The sequence below is a fragment of the Drosophila subobscura genome, chromosome O (genome assembly GCF_008121235.1).
Source record: "Drosophila subobscura isolate 14011-0131.10 chromosome O, UCBerk_Dsub_1.0, whole genome shotgun sequence".
Lineage (NCBI taxonomy): Eukaryota > Metazoa > Arthropoda > Insecta > Diptera > Drosophilidae > Drosophila > Drosophila subobscura.
The window spans coordinates 29,008,622-29,031,247 of NC_048533.1; the positions used below are offsets into that span (position 1 = coordinate 29,008,622).

The window sequence follows — 22,626 nt, forward strand, 5'->3', positions numbered from 1 at the left end:
CCCTCAAAGTTTGAGTTGTGAAATTTTCCACTTTGATATTCGGTAAGCTTGAGCACAAAGCAGAAAGAGAGAGAGAGCTGTTATAATTATGACAATTTCCTTGAATGGTGTCGCCTTACACCTTTTTCGGCAACAATTCATTAAGGTTCAGGTCAGTCCTTTGACCAGCGCCTGGGCGAACGGCACCTACCGATGTTGCCATGAACCACGCAACTTTCTCTGCTTTCCTCTCCTTGTTGTTTGCTGGCACTGCTTTTGTTTTTAGGCAACATTATTAATTTTAATAGAAAACTTTACAAGAGCCAGGGAGCGAGCGCTGGGGGGTGGCAAATTAATGAGGGTTGTCCACTTGGCGCTTGTTGAATTTGTAATTTGTGCGCTGGCCCCACCCCGGTTCCCATAGGAATAGGCGTTGGGCTGCGTTGCTCTCGCCTCTGCTCTTTGCTCCACTTTGAAGTTGTTTTTGTTGCTTTGAGATAAGCGCCAGCGCCAGCGCCAGCGTCAGCGACAAAGTGTAAGCGTAGCAATTATTTGGTGATTTCTCAATGCTGCCATCGCTTCGGGCAGCCAGAAGAGATCCAGCAAAGACAAAGACAAAGGCTTGCCCATATCTTTGCCGCTAAACTTAATTTAATAGGCACTTGGCAGAAGCAGTCGCTGCCGCCGCAAATCGCAGCAGCAGCGGGCACCAGGCAGCACCCCAAGTGCGGCATCAATTTTAAAGCCCAGGGAGCGGCACTCTAGTCAAGTGGCTGCTGCTGCTGCCCGCCGCACATAAAATCACATAAATAAGCATAATAACTAATGTAAACAGGAGGGAGCGGGGAGCGGGGAGCGAGGAGCGGCAGAAAGTCGCTCCTGCATTTGCATTTCGAGCGCGAGAAATTGCCGCAATAAATTGTGCCGTAAAAACACATCGACATGTGGGGCAGGGCAGGGAGGCAGGAGGCAGCAGGAGGAGCCCTCGGAGTGACGTAAAGTCGCTGCCTGCCTTGAAGGTAAACCCAAATTGACACGATAGCGCATTAAAGGCAAAGTGCACACAATTACAATGAGTGTGGGTGGCGCCCAATGCCAGCTGGAGCTGGAGCTGTGGCAAAAATAAATGCGAAAACTTCAAAAAGCGCTCAAGCCAAGCCAGGAGGCAGCCATCGAAAGGCTACAAATGTGGCCAATATAAAATGCTCAATAGCTGAAGCTCAGCTGGGGGTGCCGGTGCCACACCTCAACCGAATCCCGCAGTTGTATGGCTTTGAGGTTTCCCTTTCCCCTTCCCCTTCCACTTCCCTTTGCCCCCTTTGAGTGTGTGTTTGATTTTTATTACGCTGACAAATGGCGTGGCGCATTTAAGCCGAGACCCCTTTTTGTGCGTTTCGCTTTGGCAGTGAAAAAATTTGAATTTGAATTTCAGCTAACCAAACACACAAACATATGCGCCAGGGTCCTTGGTCCTTGGTCCTGCTACTGCAGCTTATGTAGCATACTTTTGAGCTTAGCGTGTAAGGCGCATAAATCGTGCAGCATTTTCTTTGCCAACCCGCGACATGACAGCTTCCAGCACACAGCTCAAACCCCCACCCCGCCCGCGCAAAATCCATTGAAAAATTGAATAAAACTCCGCGCGTTGCGCACCTAGAAAGCTTCATTGATTATTCCCCCCCGCCTGAAAAATGTTTGAGCCAACTTCAAGGTTACTTTAAGGCTGCCGGTTGACTTTTGCGCGTGGAATTTGTTTAATTTGGCGTAAGACAAAGACAAGGCCTCGTTGCCATGCATCAAATTTTAAACAGCAATCTGCGCTGGCAAGGCAAAATGTAAATACAAACCTCCACGCGCTCGAGATTACGCTTTATGATACGTGATAACGCATTGCGTAACCTTTTCGCAGATAATCCTGTTAGGCAGCAAAGCCACTCCGCCACCGCCTCCGCCACCGCCTCAGCGTCAACGTCAAAAAGTGTCTCAGACTTGAGCAAAAAGGTAAAAGGATACGCAGGCAGCGACACTATACGCTCGTGAGTTTTGTGGACTTTGTGGAGGTGTTTGGCAGTCGCAGATAAAGGGCTTGGGCTGAGCGTTTTGTTGTTACTAATTTTTGCTTAATTGATTTACTTTAGGCACAAAGAGTCACGCTTTTAGGTTACATATTTAGATTCTTTCATGACCCCTTGCAGAGCATTCAGACTTCAATGTGTGCCGCGCACTTTTTGCGCCCCTTTTCTGTTGACATCTTAACACCTTTGCCGCTTAAGAATGCCATGCCACATTTGGCAGTGCTGACAGGTGCCTTTAGTTGGGTCTGGCAGGGCGTGAGGGCATAAAGCTCTGGATGTCATCAAAAATGTCACTCACAAATTTATGAAAATAAGAAAAGAAAGAGAACGAAACGAAACGCTCTCCGACTAGACAGCAGACTTGGTCCCTATCTCGGGAGTCTCTGAAGTCGCTCTTGCTGCTGTTTGTGTGTGCGTTTTGTGGGGTGTAGACAGCGTGGGAAAGCCAGCAGCAAAGGCGAAACCTGAAGCTATTTCTATCGCATATAAACTCACTTAATGCGAGTGCACATTGATAAGAGACAAGAGCGCGACAGGGGTGGAGATAAGGTGGCAGCGGAGGAGGACTCTGGCTCGTATCAGCAACAGCTGCAGGAAGTGCGCTTAAATGTGTCGCCTGTGCCGGATAAAGCGTTAAGCCGTTTGCAAAGGACACAACACGCATATGGCTATGAATTATTATTGTTTGGGCCACGCACATTCTGGCCTGCCTGCCAGCCAGTCACGTTTGCCTCTGTATCGATATCGATTACCGCGCGGCGCTGAAATCAATTTTTGATGTGCTCTCAATAAGCCGCCACTTCCTGATTATCTGCCTCGCATCCTCCATTGTTGTCGCCCCAACCTGCCAATACTTTACATACATTTTCTACCCCCCCAAATCTGCTGCTTGTTTTTTTTCGATTATTTTTTAAAGCTCTTAAAAGGCGCATGGACTCATCAGGTGAATGAGTTTTACAGCTGGTTGTCATGCAAATAAGAAGCTCTTTTTTTTGTGTGTTATTTGGCAGAGGCTATTAAAAAGTTTTTGCTGCCTAATTGCCAGCCAGCAAGTGCCTCAAGTCTCAAGTCAAGCAGTGCAATCACTTGTAGATACTGCTTGCTTACTGCTTGCTCTCCACTCACTGCTTGCTGCGAGTGCTGCTGCTGATAAGAAACTTTTTTCAAAGCCCATGCTGACTTCTGTCTCTCTCTCTCTCTCTCTGTGCTGTGGGATTATCGCATTTTTGTCATAAGTGCGACGTGACTCCATTATGGCTCCCAAGTTGGTCGCTGCGTGGTCCCCGGGCCTAGCTAAATCGCTCAGGTTCGTGCAACTACATGAAAAGCGACTGCCGCAGGGGTCGCATATTTGCGTTTTGGTTCGTGTGTGCCACTGGCACTGGCACTGGCATGGCCTGGGTCCCATATCTATTGATTAAGCCGGAGCACACTTTTGTGTGCAATTTAAAGTTTCACCGGTTTATTGACAGGTTTATGCCAAGGCACTGCAGCGACATGCAAAATTCCAAGTCAGCGGCATAACTTCAGCTAAAAATCCCACAAGCCCGTGCCTGGAATTTTGCTCCACACACAGAGCTTCAGCATGGAATTTTAAATGGAAGCACAAAATTGCGAAAGACTCACACGTGTGCTGCAAAGTTTGTTCTGCTTTAAGCAAGCTTCGATGAAGCTCTGCCATAGCTCTGGAGCTGCTGCCAAAATATTTATTGTCATATCATATGCCTAGGCCAAGCCCCAAAGCTACAGACAGACAGTGCCCGTGCGAACCTCTGCTAATGGGATGCCCTTTTTTGGGGGGGGAAGGTTTTGTGTTTTGTGTTGGTTGCTGGGGAGTGGCCGCAGGTTAATGTCCTTAGTCATCATCTGCGCCGCACATGCACGGCACAGCAAATTACGGCATATACAATTACAAAGTACACTTTTCTAATTGTAATTGTAATTGTAATGCAGCGGGCAAGGCAGGCAGCAGGCAGCCTCACAGTCTCCCCCACTGGCAAACAGGCAAACACAGCAGCAGCTGGCAGCAACAACAATGCAAACAGTTTAAGGGGCCACCACCCTCCGCCCGAAGTCGGAAGGTGAAATTATATGCCTATGCATACACGCACACACACACGGAGACACACGGAGACACAGGGAGACATAAAGCTCAAGTGCTCACATGTCTGTGTGTGTCTCTGTGTGTGTGTGTGTTTACATATTGTCCGGGGTCCTGTGAGCCAGCTAAAAGGCGGCTGCTACGGCCTTGTTTCCATGTTTATTTGTTTGCCAAGTTAGTGTTAACTTTAGTCATTCAGCCAGATATCCGTCGGTGGCACTTCAGACTGCCTTCCCATTTGTGTGGCTGCTGCTCGAGCTGCTCTTGCTGCTGCACGTTGTCATTATTATAACGTGCCCGCCCCACAACTGTACCTGTGCCCAACAATGGCTGGAGCTCCAGCCGGACTGACTGAGACAGAGCCCAGACCCAGACACAGACACTACTACTGCGCTACACCGCATCCGTCATTGGCTGTCACACATGACCTCATTAGCCATTGAAACGTGACTTGTTATTTGACTTGTTTCGCGAGTGCTGCCTAGGAGCTGCCTGCTGCCAGCCGTATGCCGTGTGTGCCTGCCCCCAGCTCAAACTCTAATTAAATTTGCCGTTGCCGCTGCCGTTGCCGTTGCTGCAATTTAGCTGAGCTGCAACCACAGCAGCACCGCGCATATGTTAGCGGAAAAATGTCATTTGCAGCTAGCAGCACTAGGGGCAGAGGAAACACAATTTTCGGGCAACGATTGGCTGACCTCAACGCGATACGAACCAATGGCAGTCCTACTGCAGCCACTGCCACTCCTGCTCCTGCCTGCAGTTGTCGCAACTGGGATTAGGCACAGCAATTTGCATTGCAAACAAAGTGCAAAACAATCAATTTTATTGCAGTTGCATTTAGTTAATTAACACCAATGCAGCCAGCCAGCCAGCCAAGCGCCAGGCCCGCCGCGTCTCGGGGATTACTGTGTTTTGGGCCCCCAAATGAAATTCGCTTCGAAATGGAATTCGCGTGGATTTAGCGCCGCTTTCGGCTCGGCTCGTAAATTAGCCCGAATTAATTAATGCTCATTAATCAAGCGCAAAGACACAAATCTAGCAAAAAGAAAGCCGATGCCAATGCAAGAGATCATACAAAAGGCGCGGCAGTAAAATTCAGTTCATTCGCCTCTTGATGTGCTTTTTTTCCTCTTTCCCTTTTTTTTGGACTCATCATCAACGGCCGGGCCTGGCCTGCTGTGTGTGTGGCATGGCATTCATTCAATTTCAGTTGCTGCTGTGCTACCAAAAATCTGAACTCCAACGCTTGCCACAACTAATTATGCCACTAATTGAATTTTCGCATTAAGCGCTGACCAAGGGGACCGAGCGGCTCTCACTCTCTCTCTCTCTCTCTGCTCTTGCTGATGAACGATAGAGCGGACGATGCCGGCCATTTGACCACCAGGATGAATGTCTGCCGCACTGTCCCTGCTGCTGGACAGAGGCTGGGCTGGGCTGTGTGCCATGCTATTGATTTTTTTGATCTGTTTTTCCTCTTTTTTGCGCCCAAGTTTAATTACAATATTCACTGGCGAAGCATTGACCCCCAGGCAGGCCAAGCGGGGTGCCCATTGTATGGCACATTATATTGATTCAAGCAAACGAAACGAAACGGAATGAAACGCTGCAAGTGCAATGAGTAGCTAAATATATATGCACACATGTACATATGTACGGGTAGCTTTATGCAAGAAGCTTGACTGGAGTAAACAGTCGCGGAACACCCCGAGGGAGCAGGTAGCCAAGCAAAAAGGTCGCCTATCGAGCAGGTAGCCGCGCGAGCAGTTAGCAGCACAAAGAGGAGATCGCGAGCACGACAGCGAAGAAGCATTAGCACACGTCAGTCAGAGAGCTTTCGGGCAGAGAGCTTTCGCCATTCCCGTTTTCTGTCGTACTTTGCGTCGCTAGTTGTAGTTGCAATTGTATTGCAATAAGTGAACGTGGTAAAAGAAAGAATTATATTACACAGCCATTTTTGGCATATTAAATAACTACCCAACAAACATAACCTTCGCACATATATTTTTTGTGCTTAACCCCTGTACAACCTCTCTTACTGCCTTCAAAGTGCAAAGCCGAAAAAGAGTTCTAGCAGGCAGCAACTTCTGTGCTCATAATTTTCTTGCATTTATAATTAACAAATTAATCAAATCAAGCAGACTCAAGGCTTCTCTTTTACACTAAAACGAATTGCCATAATGCATAAATGAAGAGCTTTGCAATTGAAATGCAATTTCATTCGTCATTATTCGGTTCGAGAGTCCGCAAGCAGTTCAAACACACATGTCAAAGTTCATCGGCTGTTGGCTACACTCGCAGCGCATTATTTACACACTCAACCCGGTTCGGCCGCCGTGCAAATGTTTGAATTTATGTAGCGGTTTCAAATATTGAATTGAATATTATGGAATATGTGAGAGCGCGCCAGCTGATGCCGCCCACACACACTGTTGGCCATTGTGTTTGCTGTTGGCACGGGGGGTGGCATCGATTGCATTTTGCTGTTTGTTTGCTGGCCCACTGCCCACCGAGTGCACTCTTTCATTAATACACTGCAAACTGTAGGTACTATCAGCCCTATCCATCTGTGTGGCCGAACTTAATGCAAGTTGCATGCGGCGTTGTAACATTAATTGAAAACTTTGATTGAACGCAAACACAGATGAGAACAAATCTAAGCCGCCACACGAATGCACACACACACACACAGAGAGAGAAAGAGACAACACACAGAGCTCGGGGCTAACCGAGCTGCCCACATTCTGGTCTGCCGCTGGTTCGCCTCTCCAACTTTGTTTGGCCTGCGCCCCGGCGGAGTCTCTACTCGAACTCGAACTCGAACTCGACTCTGGACTCTACTCGATGCTGTCGCTGGACAGGACAGGCGGCATTCATTTCCGTATGACTTGAACATTTTGCGGCTTTTCACTTTGCGGTTATCCGCAGCACAAACCGCAAATGTAAAACTAATGGCATTCCGAAAATTTATGAATGCATTGCCCCTGCCACGTCTGTGTGTGTGAAACCTTGAGTGGCTTCGCTCTGTACAGAGAGCTTTGATAATTATTTTGCCATTAGAATCCGATTAGTTGGAACATTTCCGTGCCGCACATATGCAGCTTCATTTTCGCAAACCCCAAACTTGGCCTGTAGAGGTCGTGTCGAGAGTCGTTTGATTCATTTCCGCTGTCATGTGCTGCGGTTGCCCGGGCTGCTGGCTGCTGGCTGCAGCTTCGCTTCGGCTTTAAAATTTAACGCCCATAAGCGAGATTATCACGAGCATTATGAGCTGCCAGATGAAGTACAAACAGCTAAAATAAATAAGTTGCTGCTTAACCCTATTCGAGGCTGCAGGCAGCCCGGCAGCAGCCAGCAGCCCGACATCCAGCATCCGCTACTTGCGCTGGCAGCTTAAACATTTTCAGCGTCAATACGCTCTCTCTCTCCCTCTCTCTCTCTCTCTCGCAATTTCAACCATTTGGCATCAATAAACTATAAAAGCGAAATGCTTGCGGCGCTGTCTGGCAGTGGCAAAAGGGAGAGAGAGAGAGAGAGAGGGGGAGGGGGAGAGACTGCCATTGATGCTGCGGGGCTGTAGTAAATATAAAAGTAAACGCCAAGTACATAGACAACACACAACACAGTCAGTGCCAAGTCAATGGCTGAGGGTCGGGTCGGCTCGGGCTGTGGAAGGGCTGTAAAATTTATGACTTGAGCGCATTCCACAGAAACATTTGCGCCTCGGTCTAGTCAGCAACAGCAAAAAAAGAAACCAACAAAAACGAAGTGGATATAGTTTAGTGCTTAGTCGAGTCCTGGAGTGATGGAGTGCGGTGTGGATGCTCCTCCCGCCTTGCATTTAATGTCTTGTGGCTGCATAAATGTGTGGCGCTTGCTTAAACAATAACTGCAAATTGGTTGCAGGCACAGATCAGGCAGAAAATTATATTATTCGAGTGAAATTGCAGCAATTACTGCCTCACATATCTGCTGATTATGCTTTAAAGCTAATAATTGAGCAATGGAAATCGAGACTGCAACCAATTAATGACTCGCTCCACGAGTATTAGGCACTTTCACTGCTCGGATGCCCTCTGGGGGGGCATGGGGTTGGGCTAAGGTTTCCCTTCGATTGCTCCCCAGACAGTTGCAAAATGCTCCCAGGTAAAGTCCATCAATAATTGATCTCAACTACTTGCAGCTCAAGTGAATGCAGGAATTGAGTTTTGTGGCTGCCGTTTGATGGGTTAATTTGGCAGCTCAATCAATCTAGAATAAATCAGTCCCTCACCGATTACAAATGGGAAACTGCTGCATCATTAGTCTGGGATAATCTGCGAGTGTTTTGTTTATGCACAGAAAAACAGTTGCAAATCTTAACGAAAGGTTCCTTAAACTCCTACAAAAGTTGGACCTTTGCTTTGCCTTTAAATGCTAATTATGAGTTGTTTTTGTGCAGCAACAAAAGTTTAGCCATAACTGGAGAGAGATATGCATATGCCAAATAAACATAGATTCAGATGGCAAAATTACTGAGTGTTTAATTCCGAAAACATATGAAAAGTTTCTCCTAGAGAGACATAGAGAGAGCGAGAGGGCGTAAGGGCAAAACATGATGTCTCTTAATAACTTTTTGCCAGCACTTTTTGTTTGCTGTTTTTTCTCAGTTTTTGTTTGGCAACACACACACACACACACACACACACACACACACACACACACAGAGTCCAGTTGGGACACGCGGGCGTGGCATCAGCCTGTGGGCAAAACTCTACTTTGACATTGTCCTAGTCCTCAGCCACATCCATGCTGGTTCTGCTGCTGGTTCTGCCTCTTGGCCAATATTCTCTGTTCAAATTAACTTGTTTCAATTAATAATCCCCCAGCAAATATGTCAACCACATGGGCAGCGGGTCGAGGCAGCGGGTCGAGGCAGCGGGCAGGCTGCTGAAAGTCAAAAACTATGCAAACTTTTAGCTGACTTTGACATTTATGGTTTTTCCCGGGGCTCTGGCTCAACTTGCCGGCCCCCGGGGGGGTAGGTGCGGCACGCGGTGTCTGTGGAGCAAAACTTTTGCCATTGCCCCATTGGATTTTCCGATCGGAACGGCCTCTCCCTCTCCCTCCCTCTGTGTTGACTGTTCAAAGTTTTTGGCAATACTTTGCCCAAACATACGCTTAGTTTCCGGGGGGCTTCATTTGGCTAATGAGTTGACCCTGTCCAGGGCCGGAACTCTGATGGCTTTAAAGCGGAAGAGGAGAGTAGAGAGAGTGGAGAGAGTGGAGTGCCTGCCACGTGCATTTTGGACCCACGCCAGTGACAGTCCAACAAAAGCAAAGGGCTAAACGGGCACTGCAAATGGGACTGGAAGAACGGGGGAGAGAGAGAGAGCAAGTTGTGTGACAGTTTGCGTTGCTTTTGTTGTTGCTTTTGTTGTTGCTGTTGCCCTTATGGCCGCTCTGGTGCCATCTTTTTGGCTTAATCCAATTTATGCTGCTCGCAAACAACTTTTGTGGAAACAACTTAAAAGTTTCGGCGCTTAAACAGCATCAAGTCAAATCGAAAAAAAACGAAACACAAAACAAAGAGCAGCAAAAACAAAGTATGAAATTTCTTTGCACCCAAGAGAAAGACAAAATCCAATGAAGAAAGGTCGCTCTCGGGTGTCTCTGTGTGTCTGTCTGTGTGTGTGTGTGTGTGTGTGTGCGTGGAAAATTAAATAAATTGTTCATTTTGACACATTTTGCCACGTTGACTTATTCACCAGCGATGTTCCTTCAAGGGACACACTCACTCTCCCACCAGCAGCCTCGTTAGCCAGGCTCTGACGACAACACGAATCAGCTATAAAATAGTTCTTGACGCTGACGCTGACGCATGCCGCATAGCAATTTCTCTCGTCTACAAACTTGCCTTTTATTTATTTGTTTCGCATTTCTCGCACGCCTCTCGCCAGCGAACCCTTTCAGCCAAGGGTCAACTGGGGCCCAGCTCTGTCCCTGTCTCTATTTTGGGCCCCGGCTAATAAAGTTGTCAGGCAAAAGATGTGTCCCACCATAATGATATGCCTTTTGGGGTACGGCACAAGTGTTGTAATCCTTTCTTGTGGCATAACCCGTTTAATATGTATTGAAATTTCACAAAAGAAAACCCCACAGCACTTTGTTAAGTTGCAAGCTCAACCAACGCTTGACGGCACACATTTGCCAGCGCTTTTTGGTTCGAATTTTAAAGTCAAAGCTGCAAAAGTCAAATGGTCAGGCAGTGGCATTGGTAGCTGCTCTGTTGGTTCGTGGTCATGCCAGCAATCATGTTACAAATTCTCCAACTGCAACTGCAAAAGCCAAACCAAGTCAGAGACTCGCCCGTCTCCATCCTGCCGCTGTTTGGTGGCGCAGCTGCTGCAGCCCTGCCTTTGCCCTCCCCCTTTTGGGTGTGTTTTGCTCTGTTTAGAGACTGAACGTGCCGTAGGAGTTTGTTGTTTCGGATTGCGAGCAATTGGAAAAATGTTGCACAAAGTCCAGCAGCAGCAGCAGCAGCAGCAGCGTTGGGCGATTAATCAAAAATTGTTTACTCCAAGTGATGGATGTGCAACATGGTTTTGGCAGAGGCACATTTTTGGCATTCGCTGACTATCCGCTGGGGGCCCATCATATTTACATGTGATATATAGAAAATGTTGCAGTGGCAGGCGGCAGTTGCTCTTCTTCCAAGTCTTTTTGCCACGCTCTTTTTTCTTTGGTGCTGTCAAAGACTGCAGCAGCAACTGTTTGGCCATTTGTTTCTGGGCGCGCAGAGATGGCTGCCGACTAGAGACTAGTTACACGACGCAGCGTCGTTTTCATTTTTCCATGTCATGTGTCAGCCAGCCAGCCAGCCAGCCAGCCAGCCAGCATCCCAGCGGCAATCACAGACGTTGCAGCAGGCAGGACGCACTCCGCTCGGTGCTATGCAAATGCGAGTATAAATGGATAACTCCATCATCGCAATTCATGCCACTGCCGCACACAGACACAGTCGAGTCTCCGTTGAAATTGCATTTGGCATTGTGTTAGTAAGTAGCAGGAGCAGGAGCAGGAGCAGCGGCAGCCCATGACCGCGAAGCGACAGTCGGCAATCGCAACAATTGTGTTTGCTCTGGTCGTCCGCGACCATCCTCCATCCGCCATGGGGCCTCAGTCTCCGCCTCCTTCCCTGTCCCTGCTCTGACAACTGCCTGCTCGTCTCTCTCTTTTTTTGTGGTGGCCCTTCTGCTGAGTGCAATTTGGCCAACAGCAGAAATTATGCAAAACGAGCAAGACCGAAAAAATGCCATGCAAACTTGGCATAAATCAATAGAAAATTTATACGTTTCACCAAAAGTGAACAGTTTCAGCGTGTCTGGCTGCGAAGGTCTAGCATTTCGCGTGTTCTTTTCGTAGTTTTGCCTCCACTTTTTGGAGTTCTTCTCTCTTTTGGAACATGACATTTGAAATGATATTCCCTTTGTCAGCGGACGAGTTCCCTTTGCAGAGTTTAAGCCATCTAAATCACTGGCTAAGCACATTGATGTTGTCAACAGACAGCGATTCCAGTATGCAAATGAGAGTCTTGCATTTAAGCGATGCAAACTAAAGACATTTTTGGGTTAAACTGGATTTAAACTCCCATTAAATGGGGTTCAATGCACCCCAAAGGCGTTTCCTTTTATATTTTTAGTGCTAATTATAATAAGGAAAACAAACAGACACGTAATAGGTATGATTAGTAAGTGCTTGGCATAAATAGAAAAGCAAAAGCCTTCAGCAATTAATCATCCATTGATTTCCCAGTGGGATTTCGACTAAGTTTCGAGCAAGTCTAATGGCCCAAAGGCAGAGAGCATTACAAGCCTTACATTGTCAAGAGGAATCGGAATCGGAATCGAGGCGGCGCTTTGGCCCATTAGTCGGCTTAGCTAATTATTAACTGCATTAGATTCTGACAAATGACAAATTGCGTTTGCCTCTCACTCGAGTACACCTTGTGGGCCTTCGTGTTGCTGCCTTACATACGGCAATGTACGCCATTACATTTTACATACATATTTACATATTTACTCTGGCTGCTTGCCGCTAAGTATTTTTGACAGAGGCAGCCCATAAACACCCTTCCAGGTAATATATTCGGCATAAGCTGCCGAAAAATGTCCAACACTCTGGGGCTCGGGTCATTTATCATTCAAAAATAAAACCAAACATTCGGCGAAAAAGCGAAAATGCGTAATTATTGGGTTGCGGCCATGCCTCCTGCCTTGGGGCTGGGGCTGGGGCTGGGGCTGGCTGTTGAATGATTGAATGTGTTTCATCAAATATGTAACATGAATTATAATTTTTACATATTTGCGGTGGCAGGGGAGACGCCCGCTTGCGTGTCTAGAACAAATCCAACATTTTTCTCCCAGCCAGCGAGCAAAATGCGCCGCCAGAAGTGCCGATTTGTGGGCCAGCAGGGGCAAGGTCTACGCACACACAAGTGCACCTGTGTGTATCTGTGTTAAGGTGCCAGCATTCTATCTGCATACATTGTGTACATGGCCTGTGATATGGCGGAGAGATCTAGAGTAGGCAACACTTGCGGTGCAAGAACTGGGGCATAACGCACTCAACGCGGCATAAATTAAAATTGTTCCTTCCCTCTCTCTGTAATTTTCCCATGTGTGTTTTGCTTTGGCAATTCACAGCTAGCAGACGCGAAGTCAGCGGATTGCGTGGCAGGTGAAACACAACACGCACACGAGACACGAGACACGGGACACGGGACACACGGCGAGTGGCAAGGCTCAATTTTTAGTGCCGCGAGGAGTCACGTTATAATACGCTGGCTGGCTGCTGGCTGGCCGCAAGCACCGTGCGCCATTCATTTTTGCTAATCAAAACAAATGAAAACAACATGAATTATGGCCCAGAGCAGCAAAAGGCTAATAAGGGTTAAAGCCGCAAAAAGAGTTCAGCAAAAGCGAAGGCCCACACATGGCTCTGCTCTGCTTTGCTCTGCGTATGTGTGTGTGTGCGTGTGTCTCACATTTTTAATGAAATTGCTCAAATGTGGTTTTTCGGTTGGCTTTTCCTTTGGTTTTTGGCCTCCTCCAAGCGCTGTGACACACGTAATTTGAATATATGGCCACTGGCTCTTTGTTCCCCGCCACAGGTCAATGCTGGGCGGCCGGGGGCATGGCTCGGGCTCAACTATTTCCTTTGGTATTCGCTCCCTCCACTCATTTGCTATTTGGAAGCTTTCAAAGACCCGTGACAGTTTGATAAATAATGAAGTCATATGTCTAAAGTTGAATTTTATGCCATCACGCCATGGCCAGGACCTAGCCACAGCCAGAGAGGAGCTCGCTGTACGTCCCTTCCTTGTCTAGGGATCCAGCGCCGTACATTGTATGCGACGCCCACATTTTCGCAACTTTTTATGTAATCGTAAAAATATTTTTATGATTTCATAATTTTACAGTGTCGGGGTGGGGGTGGGGGTGAGGTGCCATGCCACAGTTGTTTATGGCCCACAGTTGCCTGCGCCTCTGTCTCTGTTGTTCCTTGCGAAATTTGTGGCATTTTTATGCCCGGCTCTGAATTAATTTTTTTGTAATTTCCCAGCCAGCATCTACGGTACAAAACGGCGCTTTAAGATCAGACCCACGCCTAATCTTAGCCTTGGACTCGCACTCGTATCGCAGCTGAACATTTTATGCAAAACGAAGGCAAAACCCAACTGTGGCAAGTACTGAGAGAGCGAGAGCCCAAGCCCAAGCCCAAATGGAATCACAGCGGGTTGGCCCAACGCTCCGCACGTTCTGTTCTGCGTCTGATTCTATTTCTATCCAAGCAAAGACACACAGACAGGCGCACAGGCACACAGGCACACACGTGTGTGTACACACAAGCAGCAGCATGTATTTGTTTAAGGCTCGGCTACCTTGCAACAAGGACAACACACGGCAGAGGCAGTGGGAGAGGCAGGGACACACCGCTCACAGCTTGAAAAATGTTTGTTGTCAACATTTTCAGTTTGCATCGTTAGCTTAAAAGCGTGCGGCACTGGCACAATGGGGGCGAAAATCGATAAATGAGACAAACCGTGCGATTTAGCCTCCCCCGCACACAAAGGACTTTCGTTTTGATCAGAAAATAGAAAACTGAGGTTACACCAAGGCCAGCCATTGGGGGTGTGGTTCAAGTGTCGTGAAAGCGCTCTGGGCACAAGCACACAAATTAATTATTCCAATGAAAAAACACAAAAATAAGAGTGCAGAAAAGTGGAAAAATAAATGGAAAAATAAGTGAAAACTCTGCTCAAAGTTGCGTTTCCAAATCATAACAACAGTCGGGCATGAATAAATAATTAACTAAAGCTAAAATTGTGCACATGTCCAACAGGTAGCAGCTGGTGCTCCTGCTCCTTGGATTTGGAGAACTTTCTATAAATATTCAGCTCCTTCGAGTGCTGTGCTCCAAAGTTATGGGGCAAAAACTCTTGCAATTAAACTGTCAGACTTATGAATTTCATTGAATATTTTAATTGTAGCTTTTGAATAATTAAAATTCCATTTATATGGACGCCACAGACACACAGCAACACACACACACACACACACACACACCTCAAGCCATAAATCTGCGATTAATTAAAAGACTCGTTGCCCCGTTCTCGTTCTCGCCCGTTCGCTGTTCCAATTCCCTGTTCCCCTTGCGCTGTTCCATATTCAAGCATCCCCCTCTGGTGTATAGCGTAATAGCAATTAAACTTAATTACAAAAACATAACCAAAACTCAATTGCAAATCGCTTCTGCGGTCGTCTCCTTGCTGCTTTCATTGCTTCCCTCTCGATTGAACCTCGTCGTGTACTGCCAGTGGCACGAGCGATTTGCAATTTATGCAAATCACTGCGCTCAAGGTGAGCGCTGGATAACAACCAAACCGACACAAAAAAGGAACAAAAAAAGGAACTACAAAACGAGGAAACAAAGAAAAAGAGACTGAAAAGGAGTAGCCCAGCTTTGGCTGTGGTTTGCTTTGCTTAACTTTGCATTCTAATCACATTTTCATTCATATTCGAGCACGAATTGGACTCACCTGGATCATCGTCGTCGTCCCAATCGATTTGACCGGAAGTTATATTGATGTGAGCCGCAAACAGGAAGAGCGCGAACAAAGCCAAGTGGCGCTGCCAGCAACGCCGCCGCCTGCCATTCGTGTAGGAAGTTCTTGCGTGCATTGTGGAAGCTGTTCTCCTGCTGGCTCCTCTGCTGCTGCCCTTCGATTCTACCAAATCCATTGTGTGTGTTTGCAGGGAGTATAATAATTTATATGCAGGTTGCAGCACTCGTTTTTGCTGCTGCTACCGATGTTGTTTTCAATTTAATTTGCTCCAAAAAAATTTAGCTGCTCACAGGCACAGGCACACTCACACACACACACACTGCCAGTGCCGTGTAAGCGCGAAAGGAAAAGTTTTCTCTTGCTGCTGCCGAGTCCTTTCGCTCGCACTAATGAAGCAGCAGGAGCGAAAATATTTGCTCAAATTTCGTTGTAATGCTCACGTGCCCACGTGCAGTCGCTTCCTGCGAGTCCTACAACTACTAATTAAGTTGTTTCATTTGCAGTTTTTGCCCCGCGGACATAACTTTGGCTGCCGTTTTCCTGTGGCATTGAGGAGCTTCAATTGTGGCATTTTCCCGCTTCAATTCGCTGCAAGACACAAGAAAGAGGTGAGAGAATTATTAGTTGTGGATTATTTTTAAGTGGATTAGCAAATTATTCGATTAATGGGTTAATGAGGATTATTTTCGCGGATAAATTGCACTTGTGACCCACATGGAAAACTATGCCAGAAGTGGCTTAAACACTCGTACTTGAGCTGCAAGTCTGCAGCGGAAATTAGTTTCACTTTCCAAAGCTAACAAGAAACACAATAAAGTCGGGCGGGCTGAGGGGGTGGCCGCAGCTCATTGAACTCCACTGCAGAGCCGTGGAGCACCCCCCCCGCCCATGTGGCACTCACTGCACTCTGCACTATCTGCAGTGCCTAATTTGGCATAGTTTGGGGGCACCTCTCGCGCTCTCTCTCTCTCTCGCTGCCTGGCTTATTATGCGCACTTCAAACTTTAGACAACGCGGCAGCAGCAGCAGCACAGCCAGCGGCAGAAGCAGTGGCACAGCCAGTAGCAACAACACCAGCAGCAGCAGCAGCAGCAGCCACATTGTTGTACATGTTGGCAAACATCTCACGCCACGCTTGCCTGCATATCCCAGAGCCAGCGCCAGCTCAGCCCTCGTTCTGCCACCCACTGGCTGGGTGCACGGGTGCACGGGCGCCGCTCGGTTGCTTCTTTATGCTGGCAGCCACTCACTCAAATTTCGAGTGCAGCAGCAGCAGCAGCAGCAGCAAAATTTTGTATACATTTCGTTTAATTTGGCCCTGCACTCCCCGGCATCCCCCCCGCAGCAACAAAACTTCAGCGACACTGTTTTGGAAGGGAAATGTAATACAGCACAAAAAAAGGAACCAAAAAAGAGAAGGGGCATAAAAAGGGAACGAAAAAAGTTGTCTGCCCCGAAAAATCAACGCCACTTTCGCCACAAGCATTAAGTGTTGCATGCAAAATTACCAGCGGAGAGGGGAGAGGGGTGGAGAGGTGGAGGGGTGGAGAGTGTAGATGGGTTTGTGTATTTCCACTCTGATTGCTGTTTAACATGGTTATACAATTGTCCTTGGAACTGTATCCGAAATGTGAATCCGAATGCCCAATTCCGAGTTGGTTGTTGTTGTTTTTCGGTAACGATGCATGTGCCACACACACACACATCTATAGTGGCAGCGTGTGGCATTGGTGGCCGTGCATCATGACATGCTCCAGTTGCAAATAAAAAACTTTTTGTTCTCTTTCGCTCTCTGTCCCTCTCTCTTTTCCCGTTGCCATTTTTTGTGCAACGCTTTACGTATGTTATGTGGCAAAAGTGGCACGAAAAAAAGGGAACATGGATTTTGCTGCATGTTGCACTAACCCCAAACTTTGATGCTCTCTGCCTCTCCCTACGCTAAGCTTCTTGCTGGACAAACTAATTTGCGCTTAGACAGCCCCTAGCCCCGAACCCCCCCCTTCAGCACAAAACTTTGCGCCTAAACACCCACTTGAGGTGAGGCCAGTTTAGGGGCAGGCAGCAGGCAGCAAGCAGCAAACATGTGCGGTTACTTCATCAACATTTTACGCTCGAGTTGGCAGCAGCAGCAAAAACCCAGGCAAGGCACGCAGCAAAAATGTGTGCAATGTCGGGGCTGGCTCCAGCTTCAGGACTTGCCTCTCCACCTGGACAACGAACAGTGGCAGCAAAATAAACTCAACTCAACTGTGGAAAATCAACTAGCTGCTGGCTCTCTGCCCCACTGCCTGCCAAGCACGTGGCGCACCCGAACAAAGTTTGCCTTTAGCTTAATGTTTTTTTTTCTACTTCTCCTACCTTTTGGTCAGTGCAAATACCTGGCAGCGTATGTGAGCATTTGTGTGCGTGTGTGCGTGTGCTCCTGTTGGAAATTTATTGGTCAAAGTCTCTGCCTCATGTGGCCGACCAACAAGAAAGAGAAACCTTTTGCCATCTTTGCATTAACATGTTCGTTATGGCCCGGGTCTGTGCTAGCTGCCATGGATTATGCCTGCTACCGGTAGCTAAAGCCGAACTGGAGCTCATAGTCAAGCCTTCGGGACACACTTTAGAATCAAATGTTGGACTTGAGCTGCTCTGCAAGTTGAAAACAATACGTTTCAGCTCCTTCCTCTTGGCTTTTCTTTTTGCGGTAACCAGCAGGCTGTGTCTCTGCTTGGGCCATGACCAGTCATCGATTTGACAGCACGTTTTGTTGCTCAGCAGTGGGCGGAGGTGTCCAGTGTCGTGCAGCTATTTGGACAACGAGTTAAAGTGTTTCTTTTCGCTCCCCACAATAAAAACAGCTACACGTACTCACAGCCCACACACTCCACCCTGGGCATGCCACCCCCGCCAAGCAGTTAGTTTCGTGGCAGCAATACGCATACGCAGTGTGCGCCAAAGTAAAGTCTGGCCGAATATTTGCACTGTATTCATTTTTGTTCCTGGCTGGCAGCAAGTTTTTGTGGCCATCTGTTCAAGTATTTAATAACTGCCTGCCCAAACCAATAAAATATTCTGACGAATGAGCGTCTGCCCCTGCCCCCTGCCCCCTGCCTCGTAGATTAGCGCATTAGTCACACACACACACACACACCGCAGCAGGCTTGCGGTGGTCTTCATTTAATACAAATTGCATTCATTCAAGGATAATTAAAAACCAATACCAAATCCCCCAAGCAATAAGCTGCTTTGAGCCATTTAATCTGCCCCACGCACAGCGGCACACCCACGGCCAAAATAATAAGTGAAGCAATCGCGAGGGGGGAGGCGGAGGCACACGGAAAATATTGTGTGTCAGCGTTGCTTAAATTTTTTAACATTTTGTAGCTGCCCCGCATCGCACCGCCCCCCCACTCAGGTGTCAATGTCGCAACCCCTGCCTGGTAATTGCCAAAGACACCGAGGCCAGGCGACAGGCGACAGGCGCCAGGCGCTCTCTCTCTTGATTTTGCTATGGCAATTTCCAGATGTACGATGTAGGGCCCGAGAAAACAGCTTTGAGGGCGGAGCAGGGTGGCCCACACAGGCGAGCAGCAGTAGCAAATTGGCGGTGACATTGACAGGGGCGAGGTGGGGCAGGCATAGGCAGAGGCAGAGGCTGTGAGGCATCGGCCTGGCAGGCAGGTTTTGCCGGCAACTACGAAACAGAGACTCAACTCAGAGGCTCTCCCCCACCCACCCAGCTACAAAGTACACAAAAAGTTTTCTAATTATTTTGTCATTAAACGCACACAGAGACACACACACGAAGGAGTATGTGTGTGTGTGTGCGCCTTGTTTACCAGCATACACATGTTTGCCGAGCTATAAAAAGGGTTGGGATATGTCCCAAAAAACCCACACACAGAGCGGCAAAGGGGTAGAGCGGGTGGGGAGGGGAGGGTCCTTAACTTTTTCTCCTAATTGTTTCATTTCATGAAAGGAAAGGCAAGGAAAAGGTAAGAGATATTTCGGCATTTGTGCGTGCATTGCCCTAGGACCTTGTGGCACACACAAACGAGCGAGAGGGAGAGGGAGGGAGGGAATCGCTGCATTAAAACAAGACATCATACCCGCAGCACTCCCTCCCCGCTCCCCCCCCTGTGCACACCATTCTCGCACTCGCTTGCATATAAAGCGATTAACACGACGCGCGGTGCAGAAGAGGCTTGGGGCTCGAGGCTCGAGAGCCGTGTGGCAGTGTGGCACCCACTCCAGCCGAAGCGCGCGACTGTGGCTGTCTCTCCTTGTTAAACAACAATTTGTTGAATTATTATCATACACCCAAACACACACAGAGACAGACACACACAGAGGCCCAGGGAGAGAGTGAACTGAAGGATCCTTCAGCAGTCGACAAGAGGTGCCCGTGTGTGGGGGGAGAGTTTTGCTCACTTCGACGGCAAGTCAAATATGTTTAATAGCTAACTCGCTCACTCTCTCCCTCTCTATCTCTCAGTGTATTTGCACACACACATGGAGCTGGCGCTGCTGCTGTAATTTCACATTTTAATCAACAAAATTTCCATTGCAAATGGAATGTCTGGCCATAAAATTCACTCCCAGAATTTGCTCAACCGTTAAAATGTTATTAAACTATAAAAGCATGATTCAATCAATTTTCGAATACAATTTACTAATTATATTAACTCATTGAACGAATTGAATTGAATTGAATTGAATTAATTCATTGAATTCATTGAATGCCAGTGCCATTTTTTCTCATCTCTCTATCTCTCGCTCTCTTTTTGTGTGTTTTCCTTGCAAATAACAAATTTAACATGACAGGTCGATAGTTTATGTGCTTCTTGCTGGGGCTTTAAACAATGCAATAAACTCGTTAGCCATACAAATTATTGCATTCAGAGTTGATCCTTTTTCAAAGGATGACAAGGCGCAAAATGTTTTTGCACTAATTAAACAACATTTTTATTTATAACTGTCGTCGCTTGTTGACTAAAAAAACACACACTCAGTTTTTTAAATGAAATCAAAACAATGCACAAATTGCATTATTATTAATCAACAAATGATTAACATTGACACGGTTTCCTCTTGCTAATTGTGGAATTTTTTCATGCTGAGTTTTTACTTGAATTTTTGCTTTAATTTTTATTTAACATTTTTATATATTTTTTCTATAGTTTTAACATTAATCTTTACTTCAATTCTGAGATTTTTGCTTGAATTTTTATTTAATTTTGTACAACAATTTTTATTTTTAATTTTACTTTTTTCTAATATATTTTTACTTGAATTTTTACGTTAATTTTGACTTTAATTTTGGCATATTATTACTTAAATTGTGACAAAGTTTTACGTTAATTTTTTTTGCAATTTTAAATTAAAGTTTTCCATATTTTAACTTGAATCTTTACGTTAATTTTGACTGTAATTTTTTACCCTATTAATGTTGTAATTCCATACACAATGTTGTGCCTGTTTAGCCTTCAGCTGTCCATCAAAGTTCCATCAGTTACGTGCCGCAAAGTATCTCATTTCCAAATTGAATTTTATCCCTTCTCAATTTGCTACTTAGAGAGAGATTGTGCCGCCCGTGCGGACTGCGTCTTCTAGCCATAAACTCACATTTAGCTTATGCACATAAATATTTAATTTGTGCTCAGTTTCTCTCAGGGAAAATGTCTGGCAAATGTATGTACACACTGGCAGTGTGTATCCACAGAAAATTGCGCGTTTTTGTAAGTGAAAAAGCTGTGCGCCATTACTCAAGAGAGTAACTTTCTGATTCAACTGCAACAACTGCTGTCAAAATGTCATAAATTGAAGCGCTTGCTGCCTGCTGCAACATTCAACCAAAAAACGAAGCAAATAATGCTCACAAAATGTATCCCAGCTGAAGCCCAAAACGGAAGCCATTGCATAACACACACATAGACCCAATCCACACAGCGGGAATGGCAAAGGCAGCAGCAGCAAGGAAACAATCAGAGTGCTTATACGGACAGCATAGACGGACAGCATACGGACAGCACACACACATTCCGTGGTAGACAATTAAAAAGCCCAGGAGTACGTACTGCGTACCGCCGACTGTATGTTTCGAGTGTATTTGCTGCGCCTCGCAAATCTCTTGGGGCTTGGCCTATGATTTTAGTTTTGTTGGCCATTCAAGAGGTGGGGGCAGGGAGAGAGAGAGAGAAGTTGTGCCTCTCCTCTCTGTACGCTGCATGAAAGTTATTGTTAGTTTTCATTGTCGCGTCGTGGCCAGTACCACATCCCAGAGGTAGAGAGGGAGAGCCAGAGCCAGAGCCAGACGCTGACGCAGAGGCAATATATCGAAACATTTCGCCGAAGCGCTTCGCTTCTCAAGTGGATCGTTCGCATTTGCACCGCAGCAACTTTACTCAATTACGTGCCTTGCTGGCTGCTTCCTGGTCTCGTGCTCTGTTCCCACCACTCCACCCATCGATTCACGTCAACTACTTTGGCAGACTTTCTGAACGAGTTGAGCTCACCTCTCAGCTATGAAATCAACGACTTTAGTGCAAACTTTCAACAATTTGCGTTTTGGCCACGGCCTGGCACCGGCATGGGGCGGCAGCAAATCGAAAGCGAAAACTTTTTGTGACTAAAGGCTCGGCCCAGGCAGGTGAGCCAGGTGAGAGGCAGTCAGCAGTCAGGCAGGCAGGCAGGCAGGCAAAGTTTACCCAAAAATACCCAATGGGCTGCTTGATAAAAGTGACTCCCAGGGGCGTTCCGAAAGCGGCAACGTTTACATCTACATTAGCGATGACGTCGACTCTCAGCTCAGCATCGACTATAAATACAGTACGGCATTCGGCTCACCGTTCTTGATGAACTGTTGTAATAATATACGCCGCGTCCAGAGTTATTCTCAGTCAAAGGCAGAGCCAGAAGCAGCACCAGGTGAAGTCCATGGGAGCAGGCTCTGGGGTGTGCTTGAAGCGAGGCCCAACATGCGATATTGTGCAAACAGTTGGGCAAAAGTTTTAAAGTTTCCGACAGCCAACATCGATTGCAGCACTACGACGACGACGACGACGACGACGCTGAAGGTGGTAACTAAATTATTTTGATTTCAGGCTTTCAGGCCCACCAGGAGCAAAAGGGAATGGGCCACCCCGTGATGACTTTGTACAAATTCTGTGCTGAAAAGTTGTCTCAACTGGAATGGGGGGAAATCAAAGGCGAGCGCGGGCAGGGGCAGGGGCAGGGGCGTGAGTTACCACCTCAGCATCTATCCTCACCCTCGCCCCGCCGAAACCACCGCGGCTAGCATAAGTAGGCCCCAACGTCAACAACGTCGATGCTGCAACAAAGTTGGACCGGCAGAACTTACACAAACAAACATCAGA

At 47.1% G+C, this 22,626-nt stretch overlaps 1 protein-coding gene across 1 annotated transcript in view; it reads right to left on the reverse strand.

The window, feature by feature from the left end:
- Positions 1-15,406, reverse strand: part of LOC117896173 — a 61,970-nt gene extending 46,564 nt beyond the window's left edge. Inside the window, exon 1 of the mRNA XM_034804254.1 lies at positions 15,236-15,406. Coding sequence (XP_034660145.1) covers positions 15,236-15,377 — 142 coding nt within the window. The 5' untranslated portion in view covers positions 15,378-15,406. The remainder of the gene's footprint in view (positions 1-15,235) is intronic.
- Between the last annotated feature and the right edge of the window lie 7,220 nt (positions 15,407-22,626).